Source organism: Lycorma delicatula, chromosome 9, assembly GCF_047948215.1.
Source record: "Lycorma delicatula isolate Av1 chromosome 9, ASM4794821v1, whole genome shotgun sequence".
In the NCBI taxonomy this organism is placed as follows: domain Eukaryota; kingdom Metazoa; phylum Arthropoda; class Insecta; order Hemiptera; family Fulgoridae; genus Lycorma; species Lycorma delicatula.
The window spans coordinates 67,985,786-68,003,346 of record NC_134463.1 but is presented as its reverse complement, the minus strand read 5'-3'; the positions used below and the strand labels follow the sequence as shown (position 1 = coordinate 68,003,346).

The 17,561-nt window shown below is 26.7% G+C and overlaps 1 protein-coding gene and 1 long non-coding RNA gene across 2 annotated transcripts in view; one reads left to right on the top strand and one right to left on the bottom strand.

Annotated features, from left to right (window-relative positions):
• The first annotated feature begins 2,119 nt into the window (after positions 1-2,119).
• Positions 2,120-17,561, top strand: part of LOC142330039 (uncharacterized) — a 314,511-nt gene continuing 299,069 nt past the window's right edge. Inside the window, exon 1 of the long non-coding RNA XR_012757655.1 lies at positions 2,120-2,256. This is a non-coding gene — a long non-coding RNA (uncharacterized LOC142330039). The remainder of the gene's footprint in view (positions 2,257-17,561) is intronic.
• LOC142330038 (uncharacterized) overlaps positions 5,424-17,561 on the bottom strand; it is a 200,383-nt gene continuing 188,245 nt past the window's right edge. Inside the window, exons 3-4 of the mRNA XM_075375050.1 lie at positions 12,443-12,565; positions 5,424-10,215 (exon numbers count right to left, since the gene is read on the bottom strand). Of these exons, the coding sequence (XP_075231165.1) occupies positions 9,994-10,215; positions 12,443-12,565 (345 nt within the window). The 3' untranslated portion in view covers positions 5,424-9,993. The remainder of the gene's footprint in view (positions 10,216-12,442; positions 12,566-17,561) is intronic.

Below are 17,561 nucleotides of genomic sequence, written 5' to 3'. Positions count from 1 at the left end.
TATATATATATATATATATATATAAATGTATATAAACTTTTGAGCTGACGATGGTTTTGGTGTCTGGGGGATGTGAAACGCGAAGATATGTCGAAATTTTCCGGAAGTCGAATCATGGTACCCATTACAATAGGTAGCTTTCTTATGAAATCTACCTAAAAGGAAGAAAAGTTCAGTACTTTTACTGAATACTCCGGAATACTTCCGGATTAACATTACAGATAATTATTATTATTGCCGAAACGAAAGGAGCCTTCGAAAAGTAGTTTTACGTTTTGTAATAACTACAATAATCGTCCCTGAGAAAAAAAAAACTAACTTGAAGTTTGGCGGAAACAGAGGAAACCTAAAAAACAAATTCATTCTTCCCGTAATTTTTAATTGTTCTCGTAAGAACACATTTTTAAAACTTATTTTTTTCTGATTTTTCTGCAGCACTAAATTAATGTTTCATAGCTATGAAGTACTTAACCCCTTACAGATATTTATATAAATATTATTTCTAATGCCTACATCTACATTCATTCACAACATTAAGCATTATCTGCCCTTAGGCAGGTCCCTGACACCATATCCGTCAATATTCTCCTACATTTCATGTTTAACTTTAAAAATTCGAATAGTTCACATTTCCTTTTTGATCGTCTACAATTTTTACTACTTTGGACTCTATTTTTTGCACACTTAACCTGATCCTCTATCACTGTTTTAATCGATTACTTTCACCCGATTAAACGTTTATTATTCACTTTACTAATTACCGCTTTATTTTTCACTATCAGTTCATTTAATTTTCTCTATGCTCAATTTCAAAAGCCTCCAATTTTCTTTTTAGCAATCTTAACGTTTTACTTGTTCAATTCTTTCTTCATTCGTACAGACATTCATTGGTTTATCATATCTTATTCTCATCAGTTAATTTTCCTAATTTTCATTTTATATTCTATCGTAGTATCTTCCAGTTTTAAAATAATCTGTCGATTAGCGTGTTTTTGATTTCCTAAATAAAACTTATACAATTTATTCTTTCCTTTTAGATTTATTCCTACAATTTCTTTTAAAGCACTTTTTATCATACCTTCAAAATAAACATTAAATAAGGTATATGATAGGCATCAGCCTTTCCGTATTCCTCCATCTTGGCTCAACCCGCAGCTTGAGCATCCTTTATTTTTGCAGCCGTTTCCTGATTCAGTTGCAATTCTTTAATTAATCGTATATTTTTTGTATCTACTCTTTGACTTGTTAATATTTCTATTAGTTTCCATTAGCACATTTTATGTATTTTTTATTTGACAATTAAATGTTTTTTTTTTTTTAAACTAGCGTCTTTCATTTATTCAATTTGATACGGTCGAATGTTTTTGTGTTTCTTATAACTACATTAAACCTGTATAATATAGGTACACATTATATGTAGTCTACGTATTAATTATACAGGTCCGATTTAAGTATTGAAACAGCCTTATATCTGAGAGGTATTTGGAGGCAGAATGTAGTTAAAAAAAAAAATTTGCATTATGGTTGTTTTTAATTTTTGTCTGACATCTTGGTTCCGCCATATTGAATCAAATTTAATTTTTTTTTAAATACTACACATGATTTCGATTTATAAGGAAGTAGTAGTAAAAAACCTAACATTGATAAAATAAAAAGATGTCTCCTAAACAATACAACAGAACAAAAATTTTAATTAGTGTGGTAACTTTGTTGGCATGTTTTATACTGATGATTGTGAGGAAGTGTGTACAGAAAAGCAAAATGAGAATGTTACTGCGTAATTGCTGTGTGTGTGTGTGTGTGTGTGTGTGTGTACATTACTATTGGGGAAGCTGATGGATTAACAGACTCTCTTGACCGTTCTACCTGGTACGCAATTCGTCTTATGACAACTGCGTCTGTCAAAACATGTGTTAACGTTGATTAAACATTTTATCTCTTTTTAATATACTTATAGCTACTTACATTATATGCAATGGTATAATGAAACATAAACAAAACTTACATTGTAATTTGTCTAATATGTTCAACTTTTTTTTTCTAATAACTTATTAAAAAATATCAATGTTATTAACGATTAACGTTGTATCTAATAAATAATTATTTAATTATTTACAGTCTACAGTGGCGTATGTAAATCGTAAAGAAGCAGTTTATTTAGTTTTTTGTATTTAGCTTATTCATTATGTTTTACGAGTAACCTGTTTTATATAAATACAAACAACAAAATAATAAAGGCATCTACACATAGACTAGGTAAGTACTTTGAATAATAATAATTTATATTAAGAAACATAGTACACTATTAATAATGTGATTTGGTTGTAGGTTAATACTAATTAAGATTAAATTATTAGCGGGAATTGTGGAAATCGAATTAATTAAACGTTTTAACATTTGCACACTTTTATAAGGTTTGTAAAAGTTTTGTAACTTTTGTAATGTGTGTAAAAAAGGGGTAAATTCACACTGGTTTGTAATAAGTAAAGACAATTACTTTGTTAGCTTAGCCTAATATGTTTTTGTTATTTCTAGTTTTAACTGTACAAAATTTATATTGATTACTTGATAAAAAAACATAATAAAATAACTTACTTTAAGTAAGTACCAATACACTAGAAGAAGGGTTGCTGATTTTTTTTTTGTGGACTAGCCATTTTATTTGTATATTATTATTTCGGTTTGAATGTGATTAATATAATTACAACTTATTACTTATTTTGTTTATGAATATTTTATTGAAGTTCTGTTTTTTGTTTTAAAAAAGTTGATTTTCTTAATATCAAAGTCTGTGTTAAGTAGCTGTTTATTTTAGAAAGATAATTTGCCTTTATTGTTCAGTATATAATACTTTAAAAATATTTTCTTACATTTTTAAAACATACACAAATGTGTTATGAAAATTAAAAGGAATATAATGTTGTAGCTGCAGAAAATATGATTTAGTCCTGTATTAATTTTAATGTAGCACAGTTAACAGTGATAACTTTTTTCTGTAAAACCATAAATTTTGAAACTAAATTTGATGAGATTTAAACTTTTTTCATAACATTTTCAACTGTTCTTCTGACCGTGTAAAGTGACTGGTACTACTGTTCATCATCATTAATTTATCATTCATTCAGCTGTTGTTATTGACAATTTTTTTGTGTTAAGCTAACATGTATTTAGGATGTGGTCAAACAGTTTTTTCAGATTTGAATCGTGCCTTTTCATTTAGTACATTGTTTTGTGTTTTTATATTTATTAAGATTGTTGTTAATATCTATCTTCCGATTTATGTTTTGCAATATCGAGACAGTAGAAAAATGTTGATTTTTTTATAGGAGTTTTTAGGGTTTATTTTCTCTGAAGATGCACCCCATTTACAAATGTAGAACACTGATCAAATACCCTTGTCATTGCCCTAATTACACGATTTTATAGTTATAAATTTTTAATTATAATCTGTGCAAAGACTTTATTTTAAGTCTAATTTTTTTGCTTGTTAATTACAATAAAATCTACTACATTCAGTTTTGAAATAAAGATAAATTATGAAAAATAAATGTATATCAAATTCTAACTGATTGTTCATATTGTAATAAAATTAGACATTTTATGTATAACATCATGAGTGATAGCTTTGCTATTCATTGAGTAACAAAAAGGAGACTCCAGCATTTGCTGGAAGGATCAAGGAAAATTGTAGAAAAACCTTGATCAGAGCAGTATTACAAAGTACAAAATTATAAATTATAAAAGAAGTGAGTTAGTCTGCATTAATATATGAAAATAATAATTTTATAAAATAATATTGTTAGACAATGAGAAAAAACAACAATAATGAAATCAGTACACAAAGTCGTCCCGTAAGTTTTATCCCATCATTCTTTTCTATGATATTAGTCTAGGTAAACATTTGAGTCTTGATACCCCAAATTTCCTGTTAGATTGTCTACAGTCTTTACTCTTTTTTGACCTCTCTTCTTCACATTTACTGACATTTTTGACTTTGCTTTAACCAATTCTTCCCCTTTCAGAGTATATCCCACCTGTTTAGCTCTCTTATTATGAATTTTTTCTGATTAAGCTTCTATCTTGTACACACTCCTTATTATGTCTTCATTTTTCAGTTCATCTGTTCATTTAATCTCTAGTTTCCTCCTTCACAAATATATATATATATATATATATATATATATATATATATATAATTACTACAGGAGGTCTTTGGAAGAATAATTTCCATAAAATTTGAAAGTGAATCATCATTTATTTTTAGTATCTTTAAAGCTGCAAATCTTTAGAAAGTATTTGTTAATATAAAGTGATATTTAAATTATTAAATTATAGGAAAATGGTGTTAAAATGTAGGAATGGAGGATAACTTACAATCCCACAATTATGCACTTGCTTCTGCCTTCCAGATAATACGGAAATCATTTTAAAGCAAGACCTCTCATTTCAGTATTCTACATTTTAAATAAAAGCGAATTTGATGACTAACTGCATCAAATGCTTTATAAATATCAAGAAATAATACAGAAACATGCATTGCAAATTCAGTACTCACCCTCCTGACACCCAAATTGACACGAATAAAAAATTTATTTTTGGATAAAAAACTAACCAACTTTTTTTTAATTGCTTTTCTAGCAATTTAAAAAAAACTTGAAGTAGTAAAATTAGCTGATATTTCTAACCACATCTAAAGAATCTGATTTATGAACTGGAACAATTTCAGGGTGGAAGGAAATTTACCCACAGCAAGGCATTGTATATGACAGATGAGATAGGGATTACTTGAACAGAAATTTCCTTAACACAAGGAGAATATTTCTTATCAGTATCTGGATGTTTAACTGGTTTTAGAAACTAAATATATATATATATATATATATATATATATATATAAATATATAAATATATATATATATATATATATATATATATAAATATATAAATATATATATATATATATATATATATATACACCAAGCTCATAATAACTAATAGGATCTAAAAAATGGATTTAAGTGAAATGGGAGAATTAAAGTGATCATGATAATTCTGCATCATTCTATCATTCAGAGTAACAGTGCTACTGATAACTTATTAGATACTCCAATAAAATATTCCTAATAAAAATTATTAACAATTTCACCTTCATCTGAAACAACATTACCTTTTATACATATTTTGACAGCCTATTTTTAATAGTATACATACCAGTATACTGGTTTATAATTGTCCACTATTTCCTGGCAAGTAATTCCCTCATTTTTACTTTTTGGATACTGAATGTTCGTAAGACCACCAGAATTTTTCAGTGACAGAATGCAAAAAACTTGTCACACATTGGGAAAAGTATATCAGGATAACAGGAAAAGTATAACAGGATTATACTGTAAAATAAATACTGTATTTTGTAGCTAAAGTATTATACTTTTATTCATTTTTTACTTCATTCCAATAACTCTTTTGTTCCCATGCTATGCATATATGTGCAAAATTTATCAGCTGAGCCTCGTAGGTTTATTTATGAAAATATAACAATGTAATGTAATTATATACATTTTATTGAATAAATCTTAGATACAGAGGAAAGCAGTTATTAGTTATTACATACTAATTAAAACTTACTAATAAAACTTTTATTGTAAAAAAATAGTATTGATTACTATTTTTATTGGTGTTGGTAACAATGTAATAATCTGTTTAATACTAATTAATTAATTGAGCATTATAATATTATTTTATTATAATTACTTCTACAAAATTACAATATATGATAAAATATAATACATATTTATTTACAAAATAAACTCTAGGTGATTTTATGATTATTTATTTTTTATTATAGTATCTTTTGCTGAATCTTTAACTACTGATTATTGATAAAATAAAAACAATATACTTATAACATAAACTATTTAAATTTAATTATACTAGTATAATTAACATATCATTGTTTTTGAATTTCCGAAACGTAGTATTAGGAATTTTTTTTAAGTGTTTGCATATGAGATTGTAAAAAATAAAAATAAACATTACTTATTTTTTTCAGTATTTTTGTAGTTTGTCTTTTCAAATGAAGTAGTGTTTTAAAATATATTTCATCCCCAAATGGTTTCATTTTTCTCAGTAATTATATTATAATGTTTTTAAATTAATTTTAAATATTAAAGTAATGTCATGGAGTGATTATTTTTTGTACTATTATATTATGTATAAAATATACTATTTACATTGTCAAAAATAAAATGAAATTTTAACTTTATAATAATTTTATTTAAATATTCATGAAAGGTCAATATACTTCAACTTTATTAGTAGAACAAATACTAATTTGGATAGATGTAACTTTTAAGTGGTTCAGGATGTTATGAACTTGTGTTTAAAGTCTCATAACATTTTATGTTAGGTTTAGAACCTTTTCTGTTATAAAACAGATTAGTTAAGATTTAAATGTTGAAATATATTCAACATAGCAGATTGTTGAATTGAAATGTAGTGTTAGGCTTTTTGATAAACGATTCAAAGAAAGAAATATTACACTTTAAATAAAACAGTAAGATGTTTTGAAAATACTGTGTTTATTTACTAACTGGTTATATGTAAATATTAAAGTCGTCAATTTTGTGTTTTCATTTTAGAAGAATGAAAAACCATTATTCGCTAGCTAGTAATCAGACCTAAGTTATTGAAAGTGACAGGGTTTTCTAACCTCCAACACTAAAACTTTCATTTATTGTATAGGATAAATACACATTATTATGGTATGAATAACTATTTTTTTACATTTCGTATAAAAAGTACAACCAAGCTCCAAGTTGAACTTATAGAATTAAAAGTTATTTTTAATTAATTCACTAAGCTGATTATATTTTATACAGTTCTTGGTTTTGTACATAATAAAGATAAAAAAGCTGTAAAATTTGAAAATATTTCCTATAAAAAAAGTAATCGATTTGATTAACTATTCTATATTTTAACATAATTTTTACTGTAAAACATTCAGAACGTTTAGTTAGGAAATAATATTGACATCACAAACTGTGAGAAAAATATGAAATATTAACCAACTACAGTAAGAAAGTACTTCTGATAATACTATTCTTAGTGAAGATATGATTATTAATTATGAAAAAAGTTGCTAAGAAGCAGGTTTTTATTTTTATGTTCATTAATTATATCTGTAATATTTTTTAATTTCTAGTTAAGCATCTTTTTAATTAAATTAAATTTTTCAAATAAATTGCCCAATATTGTGGTAAAGTGATGTATCATGGTTCTATCTTTATATGTGAACCATATCTTTATATGGTTCTATCTTTCTAAGGTCCACAAATCATGGCTTATGACATTTATTACTTCTTTATTACATTTTTCTGATAGAGAACTGTAGCTGAACGTTTACATATTGATTGAGGAGTCATTCACTGATGGAATACATTATTCCCATTAAAGCCCAACAGGGCAAGGAATGGGGGGGGGGATGGTGTGGCAACTGGAACATCACTAGGTGGGTGTCTTCCCCTAAGGGGTTGGGATGATGGAATACATTAACTCTGGGGTATGAACTAAAATTGAGTTCATTGAGGGAATTAGGACTAAATTTCGTTGTTGTGAACATTTTTTGGTGGTATGTTATTGTTAAATTTGCCTCGAATCTTGAGACATTTAACTAAAAATTGGCTCAATAAAATTAGAACTAGGCGCGGGGTTCATGCTTCCGTGAATTCGGTTAGCTAGTTCAGAGGGAAACAACGTACTAGCAATGTAGTATATTGTTATATGTAACAATGTAGTACATTCAAGATGTCCAGAGGCCTACAGCGAAGGCAGAAGCTGAGTTCATAAATCACTGATGTCATGTCTACTGAGGCATTTACATCAGTGGTATCCCAATGAGGCCAGGCTTATTACTATGAGATGTAAAAAGTCAGAGGGCAAAAGACGACTCCTGTTAAAGCCCATCAGGGCTAGGAAAGGGGTGGTGGTGGAAGCGTCACAAGGCGGGTGTCTTCTCCTATGGGGTTGGGTTGGGTTACAACATACTGTTGTAACAAAGTCAGGGGTATGAAATGGGTTCACTTAGGGAACTAGAAATAAGTTCCGTTGTTGCAAGCAACATTTTTTTGGTGGTATGTTGTTTATTTCTGTTGCCTTGAATCTTGAGACATTTACGCACAATTGGCTCTGTAAAGTGTAGAACTAGGTGCGGGGATTGTGCTTTTGCGAACTCGGTTAGCTAGTTCAGAGGGCAATGGTGTAGGACATTCAAAATGTCCAGATGAGGCTTGCAGCGATGCCAAAAGCTGAGTTAAAATCACTGTTGTAAATGTCTACCAATGCATTTACATTGGTGAAATCCCAACCAAGGCCTGGCGTATTACTGTGAGCTGTAATCTGTTAGAGGGTCTGAAGATGACTCGTGTTAAAGCCCATCATGGCTAAGAACAGGGGGGGTGGCAATCAGAATCGTCACAAGGGGGGTGTCTTCGCCTAAGGGGGTTGGGATGATAGAAAACATAAGTGTTGTGTAGTATGAAAGATAGTATGATTTATAAATGCATGGAGGATAGACAACCAATATATCATAAGCATAGCTAATAGTCTTATTGTAATAAATGAAAAAGTAATTTTAATATTTGTAATTGATCTCATATTAATTAATATTATCTTGTCTCAAGTAGTACTTACTAACAGGATCCCTTCATACATAAGATTAATCTATGTATTTTAGATTTTTTAATTTTAACTTTGAAATAAAGTTGCATATAAGTGAATGAAGATGATAAAGAAAATGTCACAAAACTTACATGATGTCTCAGAAATGCACTCAAAGAGGTTTCTATAAGTTTGTCCCAATAATAGACAAAGTAAATGAAAGTAAGTTGTGGTGGTATAGTAAAGTAATGAGAAACTATGAAGAGAATGCAATAAAGGAACTTCTCACTTTCAAAGAAGAAAGGAAACGTAGACCCTCCCCCCCCACAGTTCATATAATTGAATACCAGTGAGAGAGGGTTATTTTTTTAGAATAGTATATCATAAAATAAAATGTTATTCAGTAATTTGGGAGGGTTTGATATGTAATTTTCAATTATGATAATATAAATAAAAATATTAAAAAGAAATTGGAGGAAATTGAGACCACATAAGCTTTAAATTACTACTGTATTACTTTAGTAAAATATTATCCATTTCATCTTCTGTAAGTATACATCTATAACTATTCATTTCATGTACACCATTAAAAGCAACCATACCAGTTTGTAGCTGAACTATATTTAATCAAGAATTTAATCCATTATGGATGATGTAATTATTGATGAGTTTTGTAAAATCATGAATTTTATACAGATTATATTTTGTAAATCTCTTTTCTTACTTAGAAGTTTAAATTATAGAGGTTTGATCATATATAAAAATTAATATTTTATAATTTTATATAAAATAATAATATTCATACTGACAATACTTTAATTCAACGGTTTCCAACCAGTTGCTTAACCAGGCCATAAGGATTCAGTGTATACTTGAGCTCCATGGCTCTTCCAGGAAAAAAAAAAGAATTGAATGAAATTAAAGAAGAAACAAAATGTAGAATAAAAATTTAAAAAAGTAGATTACATCTGAATGTATGGGCAAAGTAGTAGCAATGTCATGATTATTGGAGGTAGTTGAGAATAAACTGGAGATTTTATGTTAAATTTCAAAGTTTTTAAAATGTAATTTCATTTCATGGACATTGCCCAATTGATATCTCTTTACATTCCCTTACTATCTATCCCCTCTGTTTCCCTTCTGTAACATTACTCCTAAGCACCATTAACTTGTGGGACATAATGTAGATCTAAGGGGCTCCGCAAATCTAAAAGGTTGTGAACCACTGCTTTAATTAATACAGATTGTTGTACTATATCCTGATTTAGATTAAAAAAAGTCAATCTTAATCCACACAGCAATATATTTTATAAATATGATCTGAAATTTATAAAAAAATTATATTTCTTGTGAAAGACGACTTCTATTTAATTCTGATGGGCTATCACGTGGTTGCATTGCAATTGAAATAAACTCTTCAGCTATTTCACGATCTAATCCTGTATATGTTCTTTCTAATTCTTCTTCTGTTATTTCACGTTCTTTTTCTTTCTTTTTACGTTTTTCTTTCATATTTTCCTCATTTCTTTTCAGTGTTTTTATTCTTTCTTCTTCTTCTCTCTGTAAAATAAAAAATAAAATTATATATAAATTTATATTTTTAAGAATATCAAATTATAATCTTTTGCTATTAGTAAAGTATTTTTTTGTTTGTTTGAACTATAGAAAAATGGAATTAGGTAAAAATCACTATTCCCTTGCAGTAAATTTGGGAAATTATTTTTAATATTTCTAAAAATAGTTATAAGAAATATTATTAAAGTATTTATCTACTTTGCTTTAATTTGTTATGATATTCCGGTTCCTAAAAAAAAATTCTGTAGTAAATAAAAGGGTTCAAATGTATTTTTGTAGTTGAGTATTATTGTAGTTTATAGACCAAATAGTTGTCATACGTAACAATATAATAATGAAGTTTCCCATGGAGCAATGTTTTAAATATTGAACACCAACTTCTAATAATGATGATAATATTTTTTCCAAAATAAAAATATTTTTATTATACCAGTGCTTATTCTTCACTGCTGTTATTGTTAGTAATTTTTCTACAAATGAAAAAAGTAATGTCAGTCTTGGTTGAATCATTTAATTCATGTATTAAAAAAAATCTTTAAAAGGCAATGTATCTAAAAATTAAATTTTGGAGGTTTTGGGTCTTTTTTGCAAGTTTACCCTAATGGAAAAAGATCATGGGTGTAATTTTATATAGTATTCTATATTTTCTTAAAGAAATTGGTTAAATTGCCCAATATAGGCAACAAATTTGCCTTATAATATAACTGTAATTTGTCATCAGCTTCTCATTACCGAAAAAAATTAATAAATTAACACTTCAACAGTATGCCAAAAGTAAAAGCTACAGCTATTGAAAACTGTTTGACAATAAAAAGAGATGGTAATCTCCATTTAACTTTACAGTTTGAAAATATGTTCTGTACTTTTTTTGTAAATAGTAATGTCTCATACGATATTAAGGTAAATATTTTTTTACCATAAATGAATTAAACATGATTATGACGTAAAAAAAATTTTTTAAGTACATCAAATATATTTTCTAATATTTTGATTATCCTTTACTTTACCATTGTTAAGGCTATAATGTATATAAAAAATTTGTTAGAGTATAAGTGAAAGATGATGTCTAATTGTAGCAGTTTATTCTTTAACTGCAACTAATCGATTACTGATTTTATACAGTTTTTATTATAAGTATTTTCTCTTGTAAGGATGCGAGATAAAAGACATTCCATATTGTTTGATTTTTATTAGACATGACTAAACAGATAATTGAATGAAAAGATACATTCTTACCTATCATTGGAATTAATAGTTTATCTCAAAATTTATTACACATTTCATTGAATGCTATGATGTACTGATATTCATATTAATTTTATATATAACTATTGTATGTAAATAAATTTTCTATGTAGATCTAAATTTTTATTTTTGTTGACTAATATAATTATGTTGTTTTTATTTTACTGTAAAAAGTGAAGGTTATATGCGTGCAGGTAAATAGTTACATGTATGTATGTAAACAGGTAAGTATGTTAAATATATTAAGTTATATGTATGTTAAGTAAATATGTTTAATGTTAACCATTTTTTACATATCTTTGTTTTATTCATTGTAATATGGAAGAAGCACCTACTTTATCAGTTGGTGCATTGTGATAAATATTTACCTGCAGGTTATATGTAAATATATTGTAGTATATATTAAAGTTCAATTATTTGAAAGAAATATAACATTTTTATGTTACAGCGACTTATAAATTCTATATTATTTTGAGAATATTGTTAAGTAGATATTATTATTATTATTATATAATTAAGAAAATACTGAGCAGCAATTTTCCAAAAGTGAATCTTCAAAAGAAATCTGGGATTTTAGACATTTTTATGCTCAAGTAAAAACTAAATATTTGCTTATACTTATTGAATGTTTTTTGTTATTCCGAAATAGTTTATTATTTAATTTGCATAACTCTTCCTTTATACTTTTATTAAATATCACTATACTCTGATTAGTAGAAGAAATGAAAGAAAAATTCCAGAAAGTTTTTTTCTGTAGTTTGATATCTATGCTGATTCAAGATGGGTTACAGGACATTCACTTAACGAGCTTCATGAGTAGATTCAAACTTGGGCTTCATGAGTACTTTTTGGCAGTGTTATGAAATAGTTCTCATAATATTAGTGAGGGAAGGGGTAAAAAAGTCAGCCTAAGAATAAATAATTATGTTGAATTAATTACTTAATTGATACATTTTTTTTTACTTACTGCACTGTGATGAGGAGAACGTCTTCGATTTGTGTGTGAAGCAGGTCCATGATGTGGTGGCATATATGGAGCATAAACTGCAGTTGGTGGAGGAATAACACCATATACTGGACCTCCTTCCATCTAAAACAGAGAATAATATATCATTTTTTATATTAAAAAAAATCTGACAGAAAAATTTTAATTTTAAGAAAAACAACCTGTGTCATGTGTTTTCATTTCAATATTGAGGCCAAGGCCTGAGCTGGTAGTAAGTAGTCTTTCTATGACCAATATGGAATGCAGATGAAGGAGGGAAGGAAAGGGATGTTCAATTAAACAGATGGAATCAGGAAGATGGTGGAAATTGAATGAAAATTCTTTTAAAAGTTCGTGACCTAATAGTGATAGAAAAAGCTGCCCCTTATTTCCTAGGAAGACTGATCTGAAATATATATCAAACAGTGAAGAGAAAGAAGTAGAAAACATTTTTTATTCAATTTTATAAATATTTTTCATTAATGACTTTTTTTTGGAATCAATATTTTTTCTTGGTTTGTGCAATGAGTTTAAAATTTTTATTTTTATTTACGTTACCTACGTTTACTTCTGTTCATGGATTAGGTAAGCATATAAGCAATATTAAAATTTAGCTGTTGTATGATGTTTCTAGGCTTTGGTTCATACCCAGAAGTAAAGACTTTTGTTGGATTTGAATCCCTTTATTACCAATGCACTCTGTGATTAGAGACGATAAAACTTTATATAATAAAAATTCATTTCTGTATTAGTTTAAAAGACATAAAGTCTACATATCTGCTCACACTTGATTGTAGTATTAATTTAAACTACTGTTCCTTTAAGATTATTGAAATATTTTGCTCTTTAAAACATTAAGAAAAATATTAAAAAAACTACGTGTTATCTGAATTTTTAGAATTAAACCATGTAATTCATTTAAATTTGTAAATTTTTAGATGATTAGTTATATTGTTTAATGTTATTCATGATGAATACATTTTTATGGTTTATCTAGGAACATTGTTTTATCTAAAATAATATTAAGGAACCTAATTTATCAGATGGTACATTTTGATTGATAAGCAGTTTACTTCTACATAGGTGATATAATGTCACAAGCAGATATAATTGTACTATTAAATTTAATGGTACGAGTTTTACTATAATATTAGATGAGTACTTACATAGTTTATTGTAGTTACTTTTATTACTGTTATTATTAACTAATGAAAGTTGTAAATTATTCTATTCTAAATGACATCTAATGACATTAATGACATCTAATTGTATCTAAATGACATTAAAAATATGTTTAAAATGGTTTTAGTGAAAGTCAAAAGTACCATGATTTGCTAATTAGCGAAAGTACAATAGGGTAAAATTAACTTTTAAAGCCTGTTGAAACTATTTAAACTATTTTTAAATGCATGAAATAGTTTATTCTAATAATATTTCACTAGTATATTTTTACAATGAATACTTAAGAATTTTTTTTTTCTAAACTGAATTAAACATAGCTTCATTGAAAGATTTGTTATCTAAGTTGCATTAATTTCTTTTTTAGACTAGACCTGAAAGTTTGCATTAAATTCTTTCTTAGACTAGACCTGAAACTAAAAATTTGGCCAAAATTTGAAAAAAGGACAAATTGACTGAACTTTTTCATTTATGTATTTATTTTATCTATAGATTAAAATAAAAATATCCATTTCCATTGCAGTGGCTTGATTAAAAGTGCTTAGTTTTTTTTTTGTTGTTTTCTCATAAAATTTCTTAAACATGGCTTCTATTGATATATTTTAATAATTAAAATTTTTTTAACCACTTTACCAGAAAAAAACCTATATGATCTCAAGATTTTTCAGTTTTTTCAAACCATCATCAGGAGATTAAAATATAAGTCAAAAATTAAAATGAGTACACAGTCATGACTATCTGAAAGTAAACAGTATACTGAAGACACCGGTGTTGGTGTAGTGGTGAACGTGTCTTTGCAAATCAGCTGATTTGGAAGTTGATAGTTCCAGTGTTCAAGTCCTAGTAAAGGCAATTAATTTTATACGGATTTGAATAATTGTGGATACCGGTGTTCTTTGCTGGTTGGGTTTCAATTAACCACACATCTCAGAAATGGTCGACCTGAGACTGTACAAGACTACACTTCACATATACACATACATATCATCCTCATTCATACTCTGAAGTAATACCTGATGGTAATTCCCGGAGGCTAAACAAGAAAAGGAAGAAGTATACTGAAGATAGTGTAGTGAATTCTGGTGGAATGAAATATAATTAAAGGAAACATGTTATCATATATGATATTTTAGTTGTTTATGATTATTATCGCTTTGTATTTAGGACATATTTTAAAAATTTATTTATTTAAAAAAAATTTGTTGGTTAATTATGGTTAGTAAATGTGTGAAATTTTTCTAAGTTATGTGTATTAGATCAATTAGAGGAAATATCTAAAATTATTTTGATTGTATGTATGACCATTATCCTTAGCCATTATGACCATTACCATATATGCTTAGCAAAATTAGAATTTTCAGGTTTGTTATTTTTAATCTATAAATGTGTTCTTTTGCATGCATGGAAAATTTACAGTTGGTCATACCAATAATCTATATCATTTCACAATCTTTACAACATATACTATATACATAAATATACAAATAGATTTAAAAAATTAAAAAAAAAAATATATACAAAATTGTCACTGCAAGCTCTTTAATTATTCTGTATTAAAGAACAATCTTAATTTTGTCAGTCATGTTTTTTAATTTTTAATATTTATCTGTTGTTATCATAAATTGTTCTTTACATAAAGTAATTTCCGTTTTAATTTTCCCTTAGTATTAATGTTTTATAACTGATAAGATTAAAAATTTGTGATTTATATAAATGTCATATTTTTAAAAGTCAATTTTTATAAAAATCAGAACATTCCATATTATTATTATTATTATTATTATTATTAAGTAACCAAAAATTAGAGAAATAATACATTTTGAAAACCTGTTCTCAAAATAATAGGCCATTATCAAACAAAGTGTTAGCTGTACTCAAAATTATCATCATTGCATACCAAGCTTATTACAGAAAGTAGAAAGTGAAGTGGTTTCCAATTACTTTCTTGATTGAATTGAATATATGCATGTCAGTTATTTCAAAATGAATATGATATTCAGTTCTACACATAACACATTTCTGTTAACCACAGGGATTGGGAGTGTAATGAATGTTACATTCACAAAAAACAATTCTGGCTAGTAATCTTGTAAACCTCAGAGATATTTTTCATGAATCATACATAGCCTTAAAAAAAATTGGAACAAATAGTGTAAAGTAGCAAATTAGTACAACTCTTTTTGTTGGGGACAGTACATTATATAAATAATTCCGACGTAGTGGGGGAATTATATTTATTTTATAGTAATAACCATTTATTTTTTTGAAATTGTTTTGATCTAAGTTAGTAAAGATTAACAATACTTTATGTTATTTGTTAGTTTGTAGTCTTTTATTTTGTTATTGATTTTTAAGATCCTACTTGTTTAATTCCAAGTTAAGTACCATTACAGATAGTAAATCACTGGTGTATAGGAGATTTATCTTATACCAGAATTTTTTAATATTTTAGTTATTATGAGTCTTTTCAATTATAAAATACAGAAGCAAAGAAGCCATTAAATATATTTTTTTAGAATTGTTTAATTAATTAATTTTTATTGTTATAAAAATTGAATGAGTTCTAAAATAAGAGAAAACTAAAAATAATTTATTATTTTGAATGAGTAGCAGTTTTTTTTTCCTTTAAATAATGATAGTAAATACATATTTTTCTACATACGTGATTTTTTTTTTTTTAATATTGATTAGTCATTGAAGTAGTCAGCGAAAAAAATCTTTCATGTTATTTATCTTATAAGGGAATAGAAAGTCTTTTTAAATGTTTTCTTCCCATGAGCTGTGTTTAATTGTGACCAATTGAAAGTTATAAGGTACAAGTGGTGTATTTATTTGATTGTTGTTGCATTTGTTGTTTGCATGTTAATTAGTGATGCAGTTTATATTATAGGTATTTGTTTGTGTATTTGTTTGCGGACACATTCACTTGTATGTTTATGCACAACATATACACAAGCAACTTCTTTTTTAAAATGTTTAAATATTTTCATTCTATATTTGGAATTAATGTTGTCTCACTCATATTTCATAAAGTGGTAATCATACCTTTATCAATGACCATATATGATTTTTTTGTACTAAAACGATACAGATTACATAGCTTTTTTTCATTTTATAGATTAAATTTGAATATATAAGCCATTAAAGTTTGATATTGATTTCTTTAATTTATTATTATTATATTACAGAGACTTAGAGAGAAAATAGAACACCAGTCACTATGAATATTTCCATTTGTGGCTAATCATCTTTTAATGAGATCTATTTGTGGCTAATCATCTTCTAATGAGATCTATATTATATTTGGAACTTAAAATTTTAGAAATATAATAATATATATCGTTCTTCCTTTATCAGCCATTGACTTAGTGTTGAAAAACTTTGTTGTACTTGTTGCTATACATTGCCTTAAATGTACAGCTAGCTTTTTACATTTTAATGATTAATGTATTACATTTTTATATGATATTGTACAAGATTGGGCGTATTTATTACGACATGATGGTTTTTGTTTTATATTTCATGATTAAAAGAACACATTTAAACTGGTCAGATTAATTATTACACTTTATTGGATGAGTAAAAATAATATTTGAATGAGATCTGTATCCAAATATATCAGGTTACATTTATTTAATTTTTTTTAAGTTTTAAAATTAACTACAGTCCAATTTAAAACCAAAATCATAAAAACTTTACTAACATCGCTAGGGTTTGCTCGAAATCAAACTTATTTAGAGATTACCATTAAGAGCATTGACTATTATTATAATATGTGATGATGTGTTGTTGTTTGGGTTAGATTTTGAAAATTCTTTATTATTTTTGATGTTTTAAATGAGTATGTGTAATTTAAGTTGTATTCTTAGAAAGATGTATTTATATCTTGTGTTTTTTATATGTATCTAATTTTTGTCCTTTA